The sequence below is a fragment of the Mycteria americana genome, chromosome 9 (assembly GCF_035582795.1).
Source record: "Mycteria americana isolate JAX WOST 10 ecotype Jacksonville Zoo and Gardens chromosome 9, USCA_MyAme_1.0, whole genome shotgun sequence".
NCBI classification, from domain to species: domain Eukaryota; kingdom Metazoa; phylum Chordata; class Aves; order Ciconiiformes; family Ciconiidae; genus Mycteria; species Mycteria americana.
The window spans coordinates 2,143,905-2,160,521 of record NC_134373.1 but is presented as its reverse complement, the minus strand read 5'-3'; the positions used below and the strand labels follow the sequence as shown (position 1 = coordinate 2,160,521).

At 46.3% G+C, this 16,617-nt stretch overlaps 1 protein-coding gene across 10 annotated transcripts in view; it reads left to right on the top strand.

Moving 5' to 3' along the window:
• TRPM8 (transient receptor potential cation channel subfamily M member 8) overlaps positions 1 to 11,728 on the top strand; it is a 118,405-nt gene extending 106,677 nt beyond the window's left edge. For 9 of the 10 annotated variants that reach the window (XM_075511901.1, XM_075511899.1, XM_075511900.1 and 6 more), the window contains 7 exons: positions 354 to 544; positions 2,836 to 2,935; positions 4,298 to 4,331; positions 6,335 to 6,421; positions 8,389 to 10,796; positions 11,060 to 11,116; positions 11,417 to 11,728. In XM_075511901.1, coding sequence (XP_075368016.1) covers positions 354 to 544; positions 2,836 to 2,935; positions 4,298 to 4,331; positions 6,335 to 6,385 — 376 coding nt within the window. In that variant the 3' untranslated portion in view covers positions 6,386 to 6,421; positions 8,389 to 10,796; positions 11,060 to 11,116; positions 11,417 to 11,728. The remainder of the gene's footprint in view (positions 1 to 353; positions 545 to 2,835; positions 2,936 to 4,297; positions 4,332 to 6,334; positions 6,422 to 8,388; positions 10,797 to 11,059; positions 11,117 to 11,416) is intronic. The other variant, XM_075511894.1, reaches the window with a different exon arrangement.
• The last annotated feature ends 4,889 nt before the right edge of the window (positions 11,729 to 16,617 follow it).

Sequence of the window (16,617 nt, the reverse complement as noted above, 5' to 3'; positions counted from 1 at the left end):
GCATTCTGTTCTCATGTGTCTAGGCTGGAAGAAAATTGCCTAGAGCTAAGGTAATGAAAGTATGTGTAGTATTTTCTACCTGTTCCTATTTTTTCCAATTTATTTATAACTTCAGGGTCTTTTTCCCTACTGTCTTAGTTCCTCCCATTTTCAAATTTCTCTCTAAAAAGGACAAACTCACTAACCTCCTGATCAGTAAAAATTACCAGCTCCAGGACGACTTTACAAAAACATGACTATACAAAAACATGCCCTGATATAATAAAGAGAAATGCTGTGTTACTTGGCTCTGAGATGGAGTTCTTTGGTGAATAACTAACACTGTATGTATTTTCTCTTTCTTTGCCTGTTAGTTACACTGTTGGATCAGTACAAGAGAACAACGACCAGGTGTGGAAGTTCCAGCGTTACTTCTTGGTCCAAGAATACTGCAGTCGCTTGACTATCCCCTTCCCTTTTGTCATCTTTGCCTACATATTCATGGTGATGAGGAAATGTTTCAAGTGCTGCTGTAAGAAAGAAAGTAAAGAGCCATCTATTTGTTGTGAGTAGGATTGTTTCTTACTGCCTAGAAGTCAGCTCTGTGGCAGGTGCATTGCAAGTCTTCCATGGCATGGTGTGCTTAAACCAGGCAGTTAGTGTTTTGGGAAATTTTCAAGGGCAATGTAAACCTTGGAGGAGGTGGTTGTACTGGAAATGAGGAACAGCTCATTCATGTTCTCCATCAAATGCAAAACCACTCTGTTGCTGGAAATCTCTTCAGTAAGATTCAAATCAAAGCTCCTGGCTGCTTCTCAGCCATAATCTTCCTTCAGTACTCAAGATGCATACTCTCTGGGATATGGGGATATTCCTTACTCCTTATGCTAAAACTCCAATTGAGCATTGCTGTGATCCCCACCCTCCAATAGCTTTGGTTTTGGTCTGATTAGAGAGCTTTTATGTTCTACCGTGAGACCTGCTCAGCTTGAGTTATCTGCAGAGTTATCTAGTGGTCTCTTGTCCAAGCCATTTTGAGGCAGATTACCTCATGTATGTAAATCAATTAAGTCTTCACATTAATCCTATCAGTTTAGGGCTGCCTATGCTGCTTCCTAGCCTTGAAAAGGCTTTTTTGTATTAGAGTGCTGAATAAATTCATCCAGAGCCTGCAGCAGCTGAAAGGCATCTTCATGGTCTGCATGAAAAATGTAAACCATCCCATTTGTCATTAGCATCTGATAGTGCATCCCTCCTGCATTGCTCCCAAGTGGCAGAGATCCCTGATCTTGCATGCTCTGAATGTTTAGGTAAATTGTACAAGAGGTGATCTTAGTTTCTGCTTGCCACTCAACCTTCTGGAATTGCATTTGTCTGGAATTGTCTTTCCATTACAGCCTCCCAGCTAATACAGCTAGTAGCTGCTAAGGCAGCCTAGTAGAGCACAATCGTCTTCAGAGGCTCTTCTGCCTGCTGGGGAGTGACTGAAAGAGAATGCAGAGTCTCCTGGCCCTCTGGGCATGGCCAAATGGGCAACCTGTCTGAAAAATGCAGGAGTGGCTGAGTCAGTCCTCTAGCTATTTCCCCCTTATTTACCCTGTCAGAGGGCACAGATATGAATTGTTTTAACAAGCTTTTTTCCCCCCAACAAATGGAGTGTTTTTTCTTTTTTTTGGGTGCCATTCAGAAGCAGATGAGAGAGGATAAGTTGAGTTAATTGACAGGCTTATTCCCATCCGTCAGCGACCTGACTGTTGCCCTGCAGCACAGGCTGGATTTGTTATTAGTTTAGGAGAAAGATGCCTGCTTTGGGATATGAAATTCCTTAGCGCTGACTAAATTGTTTTGGCTGTGCAAATCACTGTTTGGTTTCCTTGCTGGGGAGGTTGTTTAACTGCAGATATTTCTGCCCAAGTGATGCACAGTTGATGCTGCAGTTCTAAAAGCAAATGAAAGAATTAATTAGAGCCAGCATATCATTGTGGTTGAACTGGTGACAGGAACTGAGAACTGCATGGAGAAAGCACACTAATGTATTGACTATTGCAAAATCCTGGCTTCCCCACTGAACTCTTATGGAAATGGTTGGGATTCACGTGCTTAAATGCCTGTTGGTATCTGGGAGAACAACTGCGGCTGTGTAAGGTCGGAGGAGCACTGAGTGGAGGAAATGGGACTTCAGTCATTTGCCAGCTATGGGCTTCTTTTGTTTCGGCTAACTTTTTTTTATTAAAACCCATGTAGTTTGTGCTGTCCTATTGGAGCAGGGTAAAATGCAGAAGTATTATCCTGGAGGACTTTGATGCCTCAGAGTGGTTTGCCCTGTGTCACTTTAATTTACAGCATCAACAGGAGATGCGTTTTAGAGAAGACAATGCTTCATCATTTTGAAATGTTTTAGTTCAATGATAAGTCATATAACATGGTTCTTAACACGTGTTACCCTTAATGATCCAATACGGGATAATATAGAAACAAACAGAAAGCTTAAACCCAGACAGGAACTTTCTGGAATGGCCTGTTCCTGTTGAAGTGGCTGCCATTTCACAAAGCACTTGCCTTAACCAAGACTCAAAAAATTCCTGAAAGAGTTTTGGAGCTTGTTGGTTTTTTTTGTTCATATTTCCTTTTTTTAACCAATTCTGGTTGGCAGGAGCATACAGTAAAATGCATTAATATAATGTTTATCAGAGCTGTGTCAGAGGTGGGGAGTGGGGCTGCGAATGCTCTGGATGCAGAGAAGGGAATCATTAACCTCTGAATGCAAGCACTAGCCCAACCTTTTTGCATCTTAGCATTGGAAAGACAAATTAACTGAATCTAGTGGTGTTGTTTTTCTTCATGTGCATTTTCCAGGCTCAAAAAATGAGGACAATGAAATTCTGGCATGGGAAGCTGTCATGAAGGAAAATTACCTTGTCAAAATCAATACCAAAGCAAATGATTCATCAGAAGAGTACGTCTGCCCTTCTTTGTCTTCACTCTCTAAACTTTCTGTTGAATATTTTTAGTGAAGGCAGTTTTCAGCAGCTCTAAATGTTTACAAACTAATGAGTAGATAAATAAACTCAGCATAAATGTGCCTCTTCTTTTTAAGTAAATTGATGGCTTTTTTGTCAGCTGCTGCAGACTGTCTTCAGAAATAATTGATTGGGCTGGTAAAATGCTAATGGCAATATTGCAAGGGTTATAATGGCATATTATGCACACCGTAGCTGGGTAGATTTTTAAACACACTTGTTCCAAATGTCTGTCACAGTATTTCTCAAATCATTTCACCTTTCTGTACCTGAGTCTTTCTATTTTGCCACCAGAGGAGAAAATGTTGTCTTCCTATAGTGTTTTGAGGTCTCATCGTGGAAAGCAGTGCTATAGCTGACTAGTTTTGTAACATTATGCAGTTAGCAGAGAATATTTAGTGTTAGACCTGGAATATCAAGCGTTCCCATGGCATCAATCTATACGGAGGTCTGTACTTAATAGCATGAGTAGGAAAGACCTCTGGAGAGGGGAAGATGCTATTTGGCATGATGGTATTTGAAGGTTGGTGACTTGGACTACTCTTCTTTGCCAAATCAGGATGCTTTATCTTTGGGATCTGTCTCAGTGTTTTCAGAGTAATGGTACAAGAATAAAGAGAAATATAAAGAAAGCTAGAAAACAGCACACAACAGTAACCTGCTGTGTATGATGGCTTAATTTTGTAGCTAGCTTCCAGCAGCTTGAGTTATTTCCCTAAATCAAATGTAAGGAAAGAGCTGATAAGAATGGGTAGGAAAGATCAGAGTCTTCCATGCCCCTCTGCCCCTGCCGTGGACATTGCTGTCCACAAGTAAGTGTTTATGTTAAGACTACCCAGAGGCACTCAGCATTGAATAAGAAGCCAAACAGATTAAAAAAAAAAAAGCTTTTATACTGGAAGCAGAAGAGGCTTGACAAGGAACATGGAACAGTGCAGCACTAACAGTAATTCATATGTTAGTTAATATACTTGTAATAAAAACAATGCCAAACCACCTGCAGCCCTGCCTTCTTGGAAGGAGGAAAGACTGGTGTTCCCAAGCAGGAGTGTCTGCAGACAATGTGTTTTGTAACAAACCTCTGACTACATGCAAAGAGGGCAGTCTGTGACAACTTCAGACTCTGTAGTTGCCTTAGCTCCACTCTTTGGCCAAAGATGAGGACTAGATCTCTTAGCTCCAGGTAGACTTCTGCAAAGCAGTTCTGCACAGTTTTGTGAAGGGGGCAGGGGCGTTAGCCAAGGCTTCTCTAATACCTGGACTCAGCCTTCTCCTCTGTGTCCTCTTTCTGTTTTCAGGCTGGTGCATCGATTTAGACAACTGGATGCAAAGGTACTTGTGTTTCAGACTTCTCTGGGGGATGTGCCTCTGTCTGGTAAAGCAGGTAGCGGTCCACAAGGAAAATGAGCATCACCAAGAGTCATGTGCAGTCTTTGTTACTATCGCCAGGACCCATTTTAATTGGGCTTTTTTAATGTGCTCCGTTGCACCTTTGATTCCGTATGTAGCTTCATATTGTGCTGAAAACTGAAGTAGAAAGATGCTTGCTTAGCATTAAAGAAGTGTTTCTCAGTGTTCCTTATTGGATGGAATAGAAGTATAAATAACTTCTATCTTATAAAACTGCAATATTCTGCTGTGTAACAGGCCCATGGAACACTGATGGGAAGAAGGGGCATTACCCTTCTCAAACACGTGTTCTGTCAAGTTTAGCCTCTAGTGCTGAAGGCATGAGGTAATTAATCCTACTTTTTTGTTTGTTTAACATCTGCTTGTAAAATGAAGTGGCAGTTCAGATATATTGTGGAAAACCTGGTGGTGCTTCAGATAGCACAGGCAACACCGGCTAGGTAAACAAAGGGTGCTCCATACATGTTGCAGGGTGGAAGGCCTTTAATTACAATTAAAATGACCAATTCTTACCTGATTCACAGAAACATCCTGTGTTGAAGCAATATAAAGCTACCAATCTACTAGAGAGCACATCATTATCAGAATTGAATATCATTATCATAAAATCATTATCATAAATGCATCATCATAAATATGCATTATCATAGCATATCATTATCATAAAAGTATACTTTTTATGACTGTGATACTGAAAAGACCTTCATAATGGGTATTTTTTGAGGGCTTGATTGAAATATGTATTTTTCCTCTGAAGTGGAGAGTTGATTTGGTGTGAAGAACAGACTTTTTAAAAGTCCAGGGGTGAAGAGGCCCACATATACTTCAAAATGCTTGTTTTGATTGCTGTCAAATAATTTAGATTACAAAATAATCTAAAGATTCAAGACTTCAATTCAAGACTGAGATGGAAATGGTGAGCAACCAAGTATGTGTCTAGTGATGCTCCTCTTAAAACTGAAAGAAAATACAATAACTTTAATTCTCTGCTGAAAAGCAATACCCAAATTGTACCTCATATTCCGTGAGGGAACACCTTACAGCAAGCTCTTTTGTCTATTCATGCCTTTGGCTTTAATGACAGAAATGTACTGAGGCCAGTGCTTAGGAGTAGTGCCCTTGAGAGCAAGGCACCCCAGGGATACCTCACTGGCTCTCACTTGAGATGAAGTCCTAAAAACAAGTCTAAGGATGTAACTTGAGTCCTAGGCATGAGCCTTAATCATGGGGTAAGTTGATGCAGATGGCCCGAGGAATAATGGACTTAGTTATGGCACGGGGAGGGTTTGAAGGCAGTTCCATGTGTCAGAATGAACGCTCCACAAAACTCCACTGACCTGCAATCTCAGCTTTGAAGGAGCACAAGGAGATGGAGTATAGATCGGAGCTTGTAGCTGTCATGATGCCTGCTTGTCAACTAGGTGAAATACATATGCATTAGGGCTCACTGCATTAATTGCATTGATGAAAACTGTAATTGGGAGTGTCCTTTCAAGCACTGTTGCCTTTGGTATAATATTTGGAGAGGCAATTACTTGTAACTCATATTACTTATTAGCATTGCTGTCCTGTGAAAAGCAATATTAACACTGCTTCATTTGCCACCACAGTGTGGCTACTGAATACAAAAAGCAGTCAGTTATTGCTTTCAAAGTCGTGGCTGGTGCCCACAGGGTAGCCAGGGAAGCAGGAGTTCAGATAAGGGCTTTCTTTTATGCCTGTTGTTGCTGATCTTGTACGGTATTTTCTAGGGTATGTTCTAGGGTATTTTAAGGTACTTACTACTGCTTGCTTGTTTTGTTCTCTTCCTTTCCCTTCATGTCAAGCTGCGATCATCTGTTGGAATGAGTTAGACTGACTTTATATAAACAAAGCTTCTTTTCTTTTTTTTTCTGAGGTTTTTTTTTTTATTTTTAATTCTTAAGCTCTCTGATTTGAAAGGCCTGCTTAAAGAGATTTCCAGCAAAATCAAATGAATGCAGCTGAAATCCAAGAGCAGCTACCTGAGCAGGGTAAGCCCTCTTTAAATCCGTTCTCTGACTTGAATAAGTTTTCAGCATCTGTGATGTTAAATTGGTATATCTCTGGAAGAAGAGTTAGTATTAATTATGGATGCTTGTATTGATGTTGTCTAATACTGGAAAAGAAATAGGAGCTAAATTCTCTTCCTCATTTGTTTTTTCTGAAAAATATAATTTTCCATCTGGTGTTTCTAACAATTTTTGGCAGGGTTTAAAATATCTTATTTTGCTCCCTTACCTTTGAAAAACTGTGAATAAACCAAAGTTATTTTAGTTGTCTTTGTACTGGATATCCTCTGGAAAATTAGGAGCTGCTGTGCTGGATCCTTTACAGTTGGTTCATTTTAACTCTGAAGAACATAAAAACCAAATAGAAAAGACAGAATTGTGGGTAGGAATAAGGTTTATTTTCCCCTTGTCAAAGTGGGGCATTATGGCAGATCACTGTAGCCTTCCTGTGTCCTATACAATAAAGAGTGCAGAGTGAAGAGTTGACCCAGTCTCCAGAGCTGCAGTTCAGTGTCTGGTCATGAGCCTTGTGTCCTTTTTCATCGAGTTCTGCGGAAAAACTGGGTTGGAGCCACAGGTACCAGTGGGATGTGAAAGCCAGGCAGAATGTTGATGGACACAGAGAACTCGTCTTCTTTAAAGACAGCAGGTTAAGAAGTGTAGCTGCTGACAAGGGTGATCTGGAACAGCTTGATCAGCCTGAACGTTAGAGCCTGGCTCCTTCTCCCATGGAGGGTTTTTCTGCAAGATAGCTTATACCTGTGCCAGTGTCAAACATTCCTGAATCAGTTGTCTCACCATTTTTTCAGGGATAACTTTATATTCACTTGACCTGAAGTTCAGTTTAGTTATGAATGGCTTTAACCACCTAATAAAATCTACAGGGATTGCCAGTTAACTGGGCATTTTCTTGGGTGCAGTAAACTCACCTAGAGAATAGGCAGTAGAATAATGGAACTCTGGAGGTCACGTAGTCTGTCCCTGCTCAAAACAGCACCGGCTCAGATCAAAGGTAGCTGCAGTTTGGCTGAAAAATAGGTTGCAATTCAGTAAGAACAAATGCAAATTTTACAGTTACCTGGGAATTACTGGCTACACAGGCACAAAATCTGATGAGACAGCAGTTCTGCAGAAAAGTATCTGAAACGGAATATTAAATAGCTAGTGGTTTGTTGTCTGCGAGATGTATGAAGTAATCCTCCTGCTGCTTATAGTGAAATGAATCCTCTGTTGGGTACAGCATCCCGTGTTAGCACTAAGCTTCAAGGAAGATGATGGAGTGTCCGGAGAGTGTTCGGAACAGTGACAAAAGAAACTGCAAGTCTTAATGTGTAGAAAGGAGTGAATGTGTAGAAAGGAGTGATGTGTAGAAAGGAGTCAATGAATTATGGTTAGCTAGCCTGGGAAAGAAGATACCTGTTTGTGATGGAGCTTGTGGAAATGACCTCTCATGATACCAGTGCCTTGAAAAACTGGAGTCCCTTTTCAGTTTATGCCTGGTAAACTATCTAGATGGCATCCCGGTTGTGATCAAACTGTTTTGTATGTGAGCTGTCCTGACTCTGAAGCTGAGCCTTGGCAGTCCACAGTACTAACGTCATGGTGTGAACAGAGAGGTTAGTGTCTCACAGGAAGCAGATGTGTGTATTGTGCTATCTCATCTGAAAGGGAGCGCTTGTCTCTGCGCTGACCATCTTCAATATGAGATGCTGGATTGGCCATTCCAGGTACTTTGCATGCAGGTGTTTCTTTTGCTTTCACTTCCTGACAACTAGTATCTCTGCTACTCTGATGAGACGCCATGTTCTGGATGGGTGCTGCAAAGAGCTCCTTGATCCCCAGTGTTGCACAAGACATCCGATTTTCCGAGCTGATGTCATGAGGAAGAAAGCAAAACGTTAAGGTGGGCTAGGAGCTCTACTCTAAATTTTTTTCTTTTGCTCACGCAGGTACCGATTCATCAAGAATAATTTCTCTGAGCTGGCAGTAACTACCAAGCAAACGGTAACTGATCCACCAGAGTGTCAATGTCTCAGCAGGAGTTACTAGGATTTTTTTCGGTTTTTATTTTTTTTATAAAACAGCCCTTTCTGCTTGTTGCAAGATGATGGTAAAACATTAAGACGACTGTTTATCTCCTGGCAGGACTCCCATGTTACCCAAGCTCTCCTTTTTCCTCATCTCCCCTGATGTTCAATGGCAGCAATTAGTCCTTGTCAGCTGCTGTTAAAAAGCACTCCTAATTCCAAGAGTTCTGCTGCTGCTGCCAAAATCACTTTGCTTTTCAATTTCACTCAAAGGAGTCTGTTCATGGGTTTTCTTTAGCCACTAATTGCTTGTCTTAATGAATCAATCTCCCTTCCCTTTCCTTCATGTAGTAGCCAGGCCTAGCTTGTTACTTGCATGGCCTGTCAGACCTGCTGAGGTCTGTAATGCTGGCATGCCAGAATACAATGTATTTCAGCATCATCCCCCAGAGGAAAGACAGCCTTTGGTCCAACCATGGACCCACATCTCAGACTCGACATGAACAGTGTGGACTTCTTCCTGCTCTACCTGGAACTGTGCAGCAATGCAGAAGCTCAACTATTACAACCCTGCGTGGGAGAGACTTAATTCATCTAGAAGTGTTTCCAAAGGCCTTGCGTGCAATTCTTGCTTGTTTCTTTAGTGATAATTTGTATACTTGGAGTATTGCAATTCATTTAATTTTTTCAAACTGTTTGCATTTTGAAATGGAGAGGAGATTGTTCGTCAGCTTTAAATATTGTGCTGCTTGCTATGGTGAGGTTGCTCTTTCAGGTTTCTGTCTAAAATAGCAGCTGAATCTTGTGGCATTTTGTGTGGTACAACTGGATGCATTACCAACTGAATGGAAACCACTACAAATGGCATTTATTTGCCTTGCAAAGCATTGTATCCATCTTCATCCCCATTGTCTAGGAACAATCTCCCATGATGTTTGATTTTGAAGGTTTAGGTATGTTCCTTTTGCTGGCAATGGCTATCATAGTCCATACACTTTACCATGACTTGCAGCTAGTCTGAAGGCTGTCAGGCAGAATATACGGGTGCTTACATGTGTGCCACATGAAGTCTCCAGATGAGTACTTGGGTAGATGGAGAGAGAATTTTTGCTGAAGAAGAACACTCCCCAGGTGAGTCACCTTGACCAGTGGAAATACAGCCATCTGCTGCCTGGCTAGAAACCAAAGCCTGTGCGCAGGCCTGCCTCTGTGCACAATAGCCTGTTCCAGTCCATGTGTGCTGTGAAAACATGTTGGTCCAAGATGGTGAAGACAGGACAAGACCGTTTTGTCTGTTTTGGTGTTTGCTTCAGTACAGGGATATGAAGCGCTGTTGTACGTGGGGAATGTTTCTACTTTAGGATGCAGCTGATTGAGGTGCAGCTTACTGACTGAGGAGGCCAGCACACGCATGCATTGTTTACTGGAGCTGCTCCTCTGCTTGTCTTCGTAGCTGCAAATGGAATAGTTTTACAGGGAAAACTGTGATGAGGCGTTATCAGAAAGGTTACTGCTCTTTTCTTGCTGCTTCACATTACCTAACTTTACTGTATGCCGTGCATTACATGATCCTGGGGAATATAGCACTACCAATAGCAGCATTACTTGTTTACATGTAGAAATATTTGTGTTTCCCTGTTAAAAAGGACTCAGGCTTTCATTGACTTCCGTGGCAGTTAGCTTGCATCATAAATTACTGAGATAAGTTTACTTTCTAGAAATTATTTTTTCCTATATCATTTGTATGCCTTGACTGTGAAAATTGTGCTTTTAGTTCATTCCTTTCATATATAAAACCTGCAGTGTACTTGCCAGCAGCTCGAGTGATCTGTTCTCTTCTAAAATGGTGAATGTAACTTTGAAACATGTTCTGAAAACTCAAAACCCCGGAGTCTGTCCCTGCCCACTGCTGCAGCCCATCGCCACCAGCCTGCAGCCCACACACGCTCCCTTCCCTCGGGCGTGCGGCCCCGCGGGCTCTTCTCCAGGCTCCTCTCCCTCCCCGAGCAGCCTGGGGGTGCTGATGGAGCCCCGGCACAGCTGGGCTTTGGCAGCAGGGTGGCACCGCAGCTCCCCGGGGAGCACCCAGCCCTCTGCTCCCTCCCAACGCCGGCACCAGCCGGCTGCTGGCTGGGTGTCGTGGGTGTCCTGGCAGGGAAGGCCAGTCCTGGGTGCAGGGGGAGAGCGTGCACCAACCCTTCCTTCCATCCCCTTGCGCTCTCTCCAGCTGGCAGAGAACAGGAGCACAGCAGACGAGTACCTGCACCAGGCCCTGCCGTACCTGCAGAGCCCACAGGAGCCCATGCGAGAGGCGGCCATCAGGTTCATTGGTGAGCCACAAACCCCAGGAGTCCCTCCCTGCCCCACTGCAGCTTGGCCCCAGCCCCGGCTGCTGCACCGGCAGCAGGCATCGGCCCTGTGGCCGTGGAGCCCCGACTGCCCGATGCGGGGCCAGGGTGCCCACGGGGCTGCCTGCCGCCCTCTCCCACCCCTGCCCTTGGGCGTCACGCTTGGGGAATGCCCCGGGCTCAGCCCTGCCGGGAAGCTGTGCTGCTGGGGCTAGCGGGCTTTGTGACGGGCTGTGTGTTCCCAGGGCTCGCTGGGCGGCACGTGAGGGGTCAGTGGGAGAAGCGCCAAGTCATCTACGAGGGTGAGTGAGGCCAGCGGGGGCTGGCGAGGAGGAGGAAAGACCCTGGGCCGGGAGCTGCAATCCCTGCCCCAGCTGGGGAGGGCTCTGCTCCCTGTGCGGGCGAGGGGCGGCGTGGGCAGAGCAGAGGGAGATTTCAGGGGCACGTGGGGCATTCGTGGCCACCACCTTCTGGCTGATCCTGTTGGCCCCTGCTCCTTCCTAGCCATGGGAAGAACTGGGTGGGGTGGCCCTGGCAGGAGGCGTTCCTGGGGTCCCCGCAGATCCGGGCTCTGACCTTGTCTCTGTTCCTCTCTGTTCCAGCCCTTCAAGGCATGAAGGATGATACCAGCTGCTCCACCTCAAACCTGGCGGCTCAAACCCTGTTCGTCCTAAGAGCTGCAGAGAGAAAGTCGTCTTCTGTATTCAGACTAGCAGTGCTCCAAGAACAGCTCCGGAGGACATGGAGGAGGAGACGACCTTCTCTCCTGCACACCAGTTTTCTGGTGGTGGCAAGGCTGGGTGGCTCCTGGCCTCTCCCTGCCTGCGGGACAGCTCCAGACCTCAGTCCCTGCCTGTCCCCTTCGCCTGCTCCCAGGTCATCCCTCCGCTTGGCCTTCCGCGAATAAACAGTCCAGCTTCTTCACCTTATCTGCGTGTCTTCTTTGTGGAAACAAAACGGCGGAAAACTTGGGCCCTGAAGCACACAGGCCCTCGTCCTGCCTTTCATTTGCCCCATGTGCTGTGTGCAGAGATGGAGAGGAACATGGGCAGTTCACAGTGGAAAGGTCCTCCAATAGGGTCAGCCCCTGTTCTGAAGGTCCTATCACCTTCACAGATGCAAGAGGATCTTTCTCCATCTAGCCTGGGTCTCAATGCTGCAGAAGAGAAAGCTGGCAGCGGATTTTAGGAGAATGGCCTTCTCCACACAGGAGCAGATGGGTTGGGGTGCTGAGCAAGGGGATGCTGGCCTTGGAGAAGGAAGTCCTGGAGCTGTATTCCTGCTGTTCCCTGCATATTTCCTAGGTGTTCATTGCTGAGAATAACTGCTATTTCATCTGCTGCCCACCCCTCCACCAGCCGGTTGGGGCCACCATCTCGGATGGCAGCTGGAGCTGCAGAAGGCATTCATTGCCCAGGAGCCCAGCTAGGCTGCTGGCTCCTGGCCCATTCCTCAGCTCCTGCCTTGCTGCTGCAGGGATCAGCAGAGGGCAAGGCAGTCTCACCAAAGCGTGACCAAGGACAATTCTCAGGAGACAGGGCCTCCCCCTGAGCAGCCGGCACCCCAGCTCCCCAGGGCAGCCCCACAGAGACGAAACCTCTCCCAGTGCAACTCGTACCCTTTGCCACTTGTCTTCTCCATGTGGCTCCTTGTGAAGAGAGGGTCTGCATCCTCTTTGCAGCTACCCTTTAAGTACTGTGATGAGGTGTCTGCCCCCAAGCCTTCTCAACTCCAGGGAGAAGACACCTAACTCCTCCAGTCTTTCCTCATGGGGCAGGTTCTCCTGCAGGTGCCAACGGGCACCCCAGCTAGCTGGTGGCTGTACAAGCCTACCCAGAGGCCTAAGGTCTCCAGGGAATTAGAAAGACTTATTAGATAGTGCTTTAAGGTTGTTGGAAGCATGGTGGTAGAGACCAGGCAAGGGCTGCATTCTGCAGCAGACAGGAATCGGCTACCTGGCCAGGATAGCCTGGGGTGAGTGGAGGGGGCCACCCAGACAGAATTTTCTGTCAGGAAAGCTGCTGTCCAGGCGGAGGGCTGCAGAGATGGCACCCTCCCTCCTGGGTGGAGGAGAGGAGGGTGGAAGCTCCACCTGTGCAAGGTGTGCTCTGGTGGAGTCACTCAGGCAGTGGGTGGAGGAGCTGCAGGAGGAAATTAGCAGGCTATGTCGTATTAGGGGGGGTGAACAAGAAATAGAGTATTATTCAAGGCGTTGCGGGAAGAAATACTAGGGCTCTTTGGCACTGACCTCCAAGGATCACCAGACAAAAAGCTTCAACAGTGAACTGACAGCACCTTGGAGAAGGAGGTGCCATGGTCTCTGGTGACCTGTGGGACCAGGATATCACTTCACTCCTCTTCCTCATATGTACCAACCGGCAACAGATATGAAGCCTTGCCAGCGGACGAAACCAATGAGCAAGATTCACAGGGAGAAACTGCACCAGCAGCACATACTAAAAGCTGCAAAAGGAAGCATCGAGAGCTACTAGTGGGTGACTCTGCTGAGAGGCACTGAGGCGCCCATCTGCTGGCCTGATACACAGTCAAGGGAAGTTTGCTGCTTGCCAGGAGCCAAGATCTGAGATGTTACAGAGAGACTACCACAACTAGTAAAAAAGCACAGGCTATGGTCCCCTACTTCTTTTTCCATGTGGGCCAACAGAACCTGGTCTTCACAGGTGACTTCAGTTACTTGGACGTTTGTTGGGAAAACAACACAGCTGTGTACAAGCCATCCATCAGGTTCCTGGAATGCATTGAGGACTGTGTCCTGCTACAGATGCTGGACACGCTGACTAGGAACAGTGCATGCTAGATTTACTGCTCACAAACCAAGAAGACTTACTTGACAGCATAACTACCAATGTTATTCTTGGATACAACCACCACAACACTGTGGAGTTTAAGACCTTGCTGAGCACACTGAAGACCAGTAGTAGGACAAAGACCCTGGGTTTTAAAAGAGCCAACTTCAACTCCTCAGAGCCCTGCTGCAAGGGATTCCATGGGAGGCATCCATGGAGGGCAAAGGAGCTTGTGAATGCTGGGAGTTATTCAAGAACAGCCTCCTGAAAGCACAGGAACAGTCCATCCCCTACAAAAGGAAAGGAAGAAGGCAGAACAAGAGACCACCCTGGTTTAACAATGAGTTTTGGGTGTGCTTAAAAGCAAAAGAAGCAGCGTACTGGCTGTGAAAAGGCAGCCAGATAGCCATCGAGGACTACAAGAACCTTGCTAGGGCATGCAGAGATGCAGTCAGGAAGGCTAAGGCTCAGCTAGAAAATTGGCCAAAGATGTCAAGTACAAGAGAGAGTTCTTCAGATACGTCAGCAGTAAGCAGAAACACAGGAAAGACGTAGACCCATTACTAAGCATGGCAGGGAAGCTAGTCACTAATAATGCTGACAAGGCAGACATTCCCAATACCTTCTTTGCCCCTGTCTTTACCGGCGTAGCTGGACCCCAGATCACAAGATCAAGTAGCTATGATAACGCATGTGTCGACCCACCCGTAGCAGAGGAATGGCTGGTCTGCAGGCTCTTGCAAGGGCTCAACCCACATAAATCTATGGGTCTGGACAGAATCCACCCCAGGGTGTTAAGAGAAGTGGCTGACATTGTTGCAAGGCCACTATCTATAATATTTGAAAAGTTGTGGAGATCAGGGAATGTCCCTGATGGCTGGAAGAGGGCAAATGTCATACCCATGTATAAGAAGGGCCCATTAGTCTTACTCCAGTCCCTGGGAAAGTAATGGAACAAGCCCTCCTAAGAAACTGTTACTAACCAAATGAAGCAGGTGACTGGGAAAAGCCAGCATGGATTTACCAAGGGCAAACCATGCCAAACTAACCTGATCACCTTCTACAACAAAATAACATCTGTTGGCATGGGGAGAGCAGTGGATAATGTTTACCTGGACTTCAGCAAAGTGTTTGACACTGTTTCCCACAGCCTTCTCCTGGACAAACTGGCAAGAAACAGATTGGATGGATGGTCTGTGAAATGGGTAGGAAATTGGCTAACAGGTCACGCTCAGAGGGTGGTAATGGTTGTTACTCAGGCTGGCAGCCTGTCACAAGTGGGGTCCCCAGGGTTCAGTACTGGGCCCCATGCCGTTCAACATCACGGATGATGGGATTGCAAGCACCCTCACCAAGTCTGCTGATGCCACCAAACTGGGTGGTGAGGTTAATGTCAGAAGGGAGAGCCATCTTACAGAGGACCTGCGTAGGCTGGAAGGGCGGGGCTGGCAAGAACAGTATGAAGCTGAACAAAGACAAGTGCAAAGTCCGGGACAGAATAACCCAAGAGCCCAGTACAGGCTGGGATCTGTGTGGCTGGGGAGCAGCCTTGCTGAAAGGGACCTGGGGGTCCTGGTGGACAACAAGCTGAACGTGAGTCAGCAGCGCGCCGCTGCAGCAAGAAAGGCAAATCGGATGCTGGGCTGCATCCACAGGGACATTACTAGCTGAGACCGATGCATGATCATCCTGCTTTGCTTAGTGCTTGTCAGGCAGCACCTGGAGTACTGTGTCCAGTTCTGGTCCTCAGAATTCAAGAATCCCCGCCCCTGTATAAGCCACAGTCAGAAATCAAACAAAGTGTGACGGGAGGTAGAGGACCCTTCTAGTCTATCTTGGATGTTACTGCAAAACAGCTGAAGATGCAGCTGCTGCTTCTTCCTCCACCAGTATTTGGGGTTTGCCGACACTGGATCTGAGCCAGGTTGTGCTCCATTGTCCAAAGACTGTTCAGAGTAAGCATGAAAAATGCTATATGCACAGCAGAGAGTCCTGGATATTGCTTAAAAGAGCATCCTGTGGGAACAGGGATCTGGTCACTCTGTCACTGAGAACAGACTGGTTTTGCTCTCATGACTGGAGGCAGGAGTTCAGAGATGTGAAGAAGACAGCAGCCAGCTTGTGTTTGCAGAGGCCCTGGGGCTTTAAGTCTGAACCTACACCTGGAAACACACTTGGAGAAGTAAGAGCTAGAATGCCTGTTCTGAAAGGACTGTAAGTAATTCAGTCTTGCCAGGGTTTAAGTGTGTGTTTGTTTTCCCCAAGAAAACTACTAATTTGGGTAAATCCCTTTGGAGGAGAGGGGGTTGCTTCCCAAGGAAAGTGCTTCCCAAAAAGTTCCCAATGAGTTAGGCATAAATGTCTCTTTTGGATCTCGCTGTGGTCCTTCTGCTCCTCCTGTCCCGCTGCACTTGGGCGAGGGGCAGGGGAAGGGAGAAGGCATTTCACAGCTGCTGCTATGAGAAGCAGGCTTGGGTTCTCCCTGCAGCTGCAGAGACCAACTCTAAACATGGTCCGTCCAAGCACCTGCCAGCAGGGTCTGTTACCCACCTTCCAGCTGAGCAGGAGCATCTCTGCCCGGCCGAGAGCCCCAAAGCAAGGGGGGCACACAACCCCTGTACAACAAAAGAAATCCTGCCGGGTGAAATGACTGCTTTGTTGTCAGTGAATTGTTCAACATTAAATACACTGATGTGGTGGCTGGCTAGCTCCCTGGGACATGGTCAGTTCAGTACAGTAGTGAGAGCTGAGAGTTAAAAGGCCTTTACCCACACACGCACATCTTGTCTATTTAGGCTTTTTTAATCCATGTCCATATGTATTTGCCTGGCTTTTGCTGCTGTGCCCCAAGAGGTGATGGATCTAGCCTGCTTTTTACTTCCTTTACACAATAATCCAAGCTGGGGGTGCATAAATTTAGTGTCGTGATATTCTAGCGCCTGATCTCTCTAGGCCTGTGCTGCTGCTTCTGTGCCGATGGAGAAGGTTGCAGACAG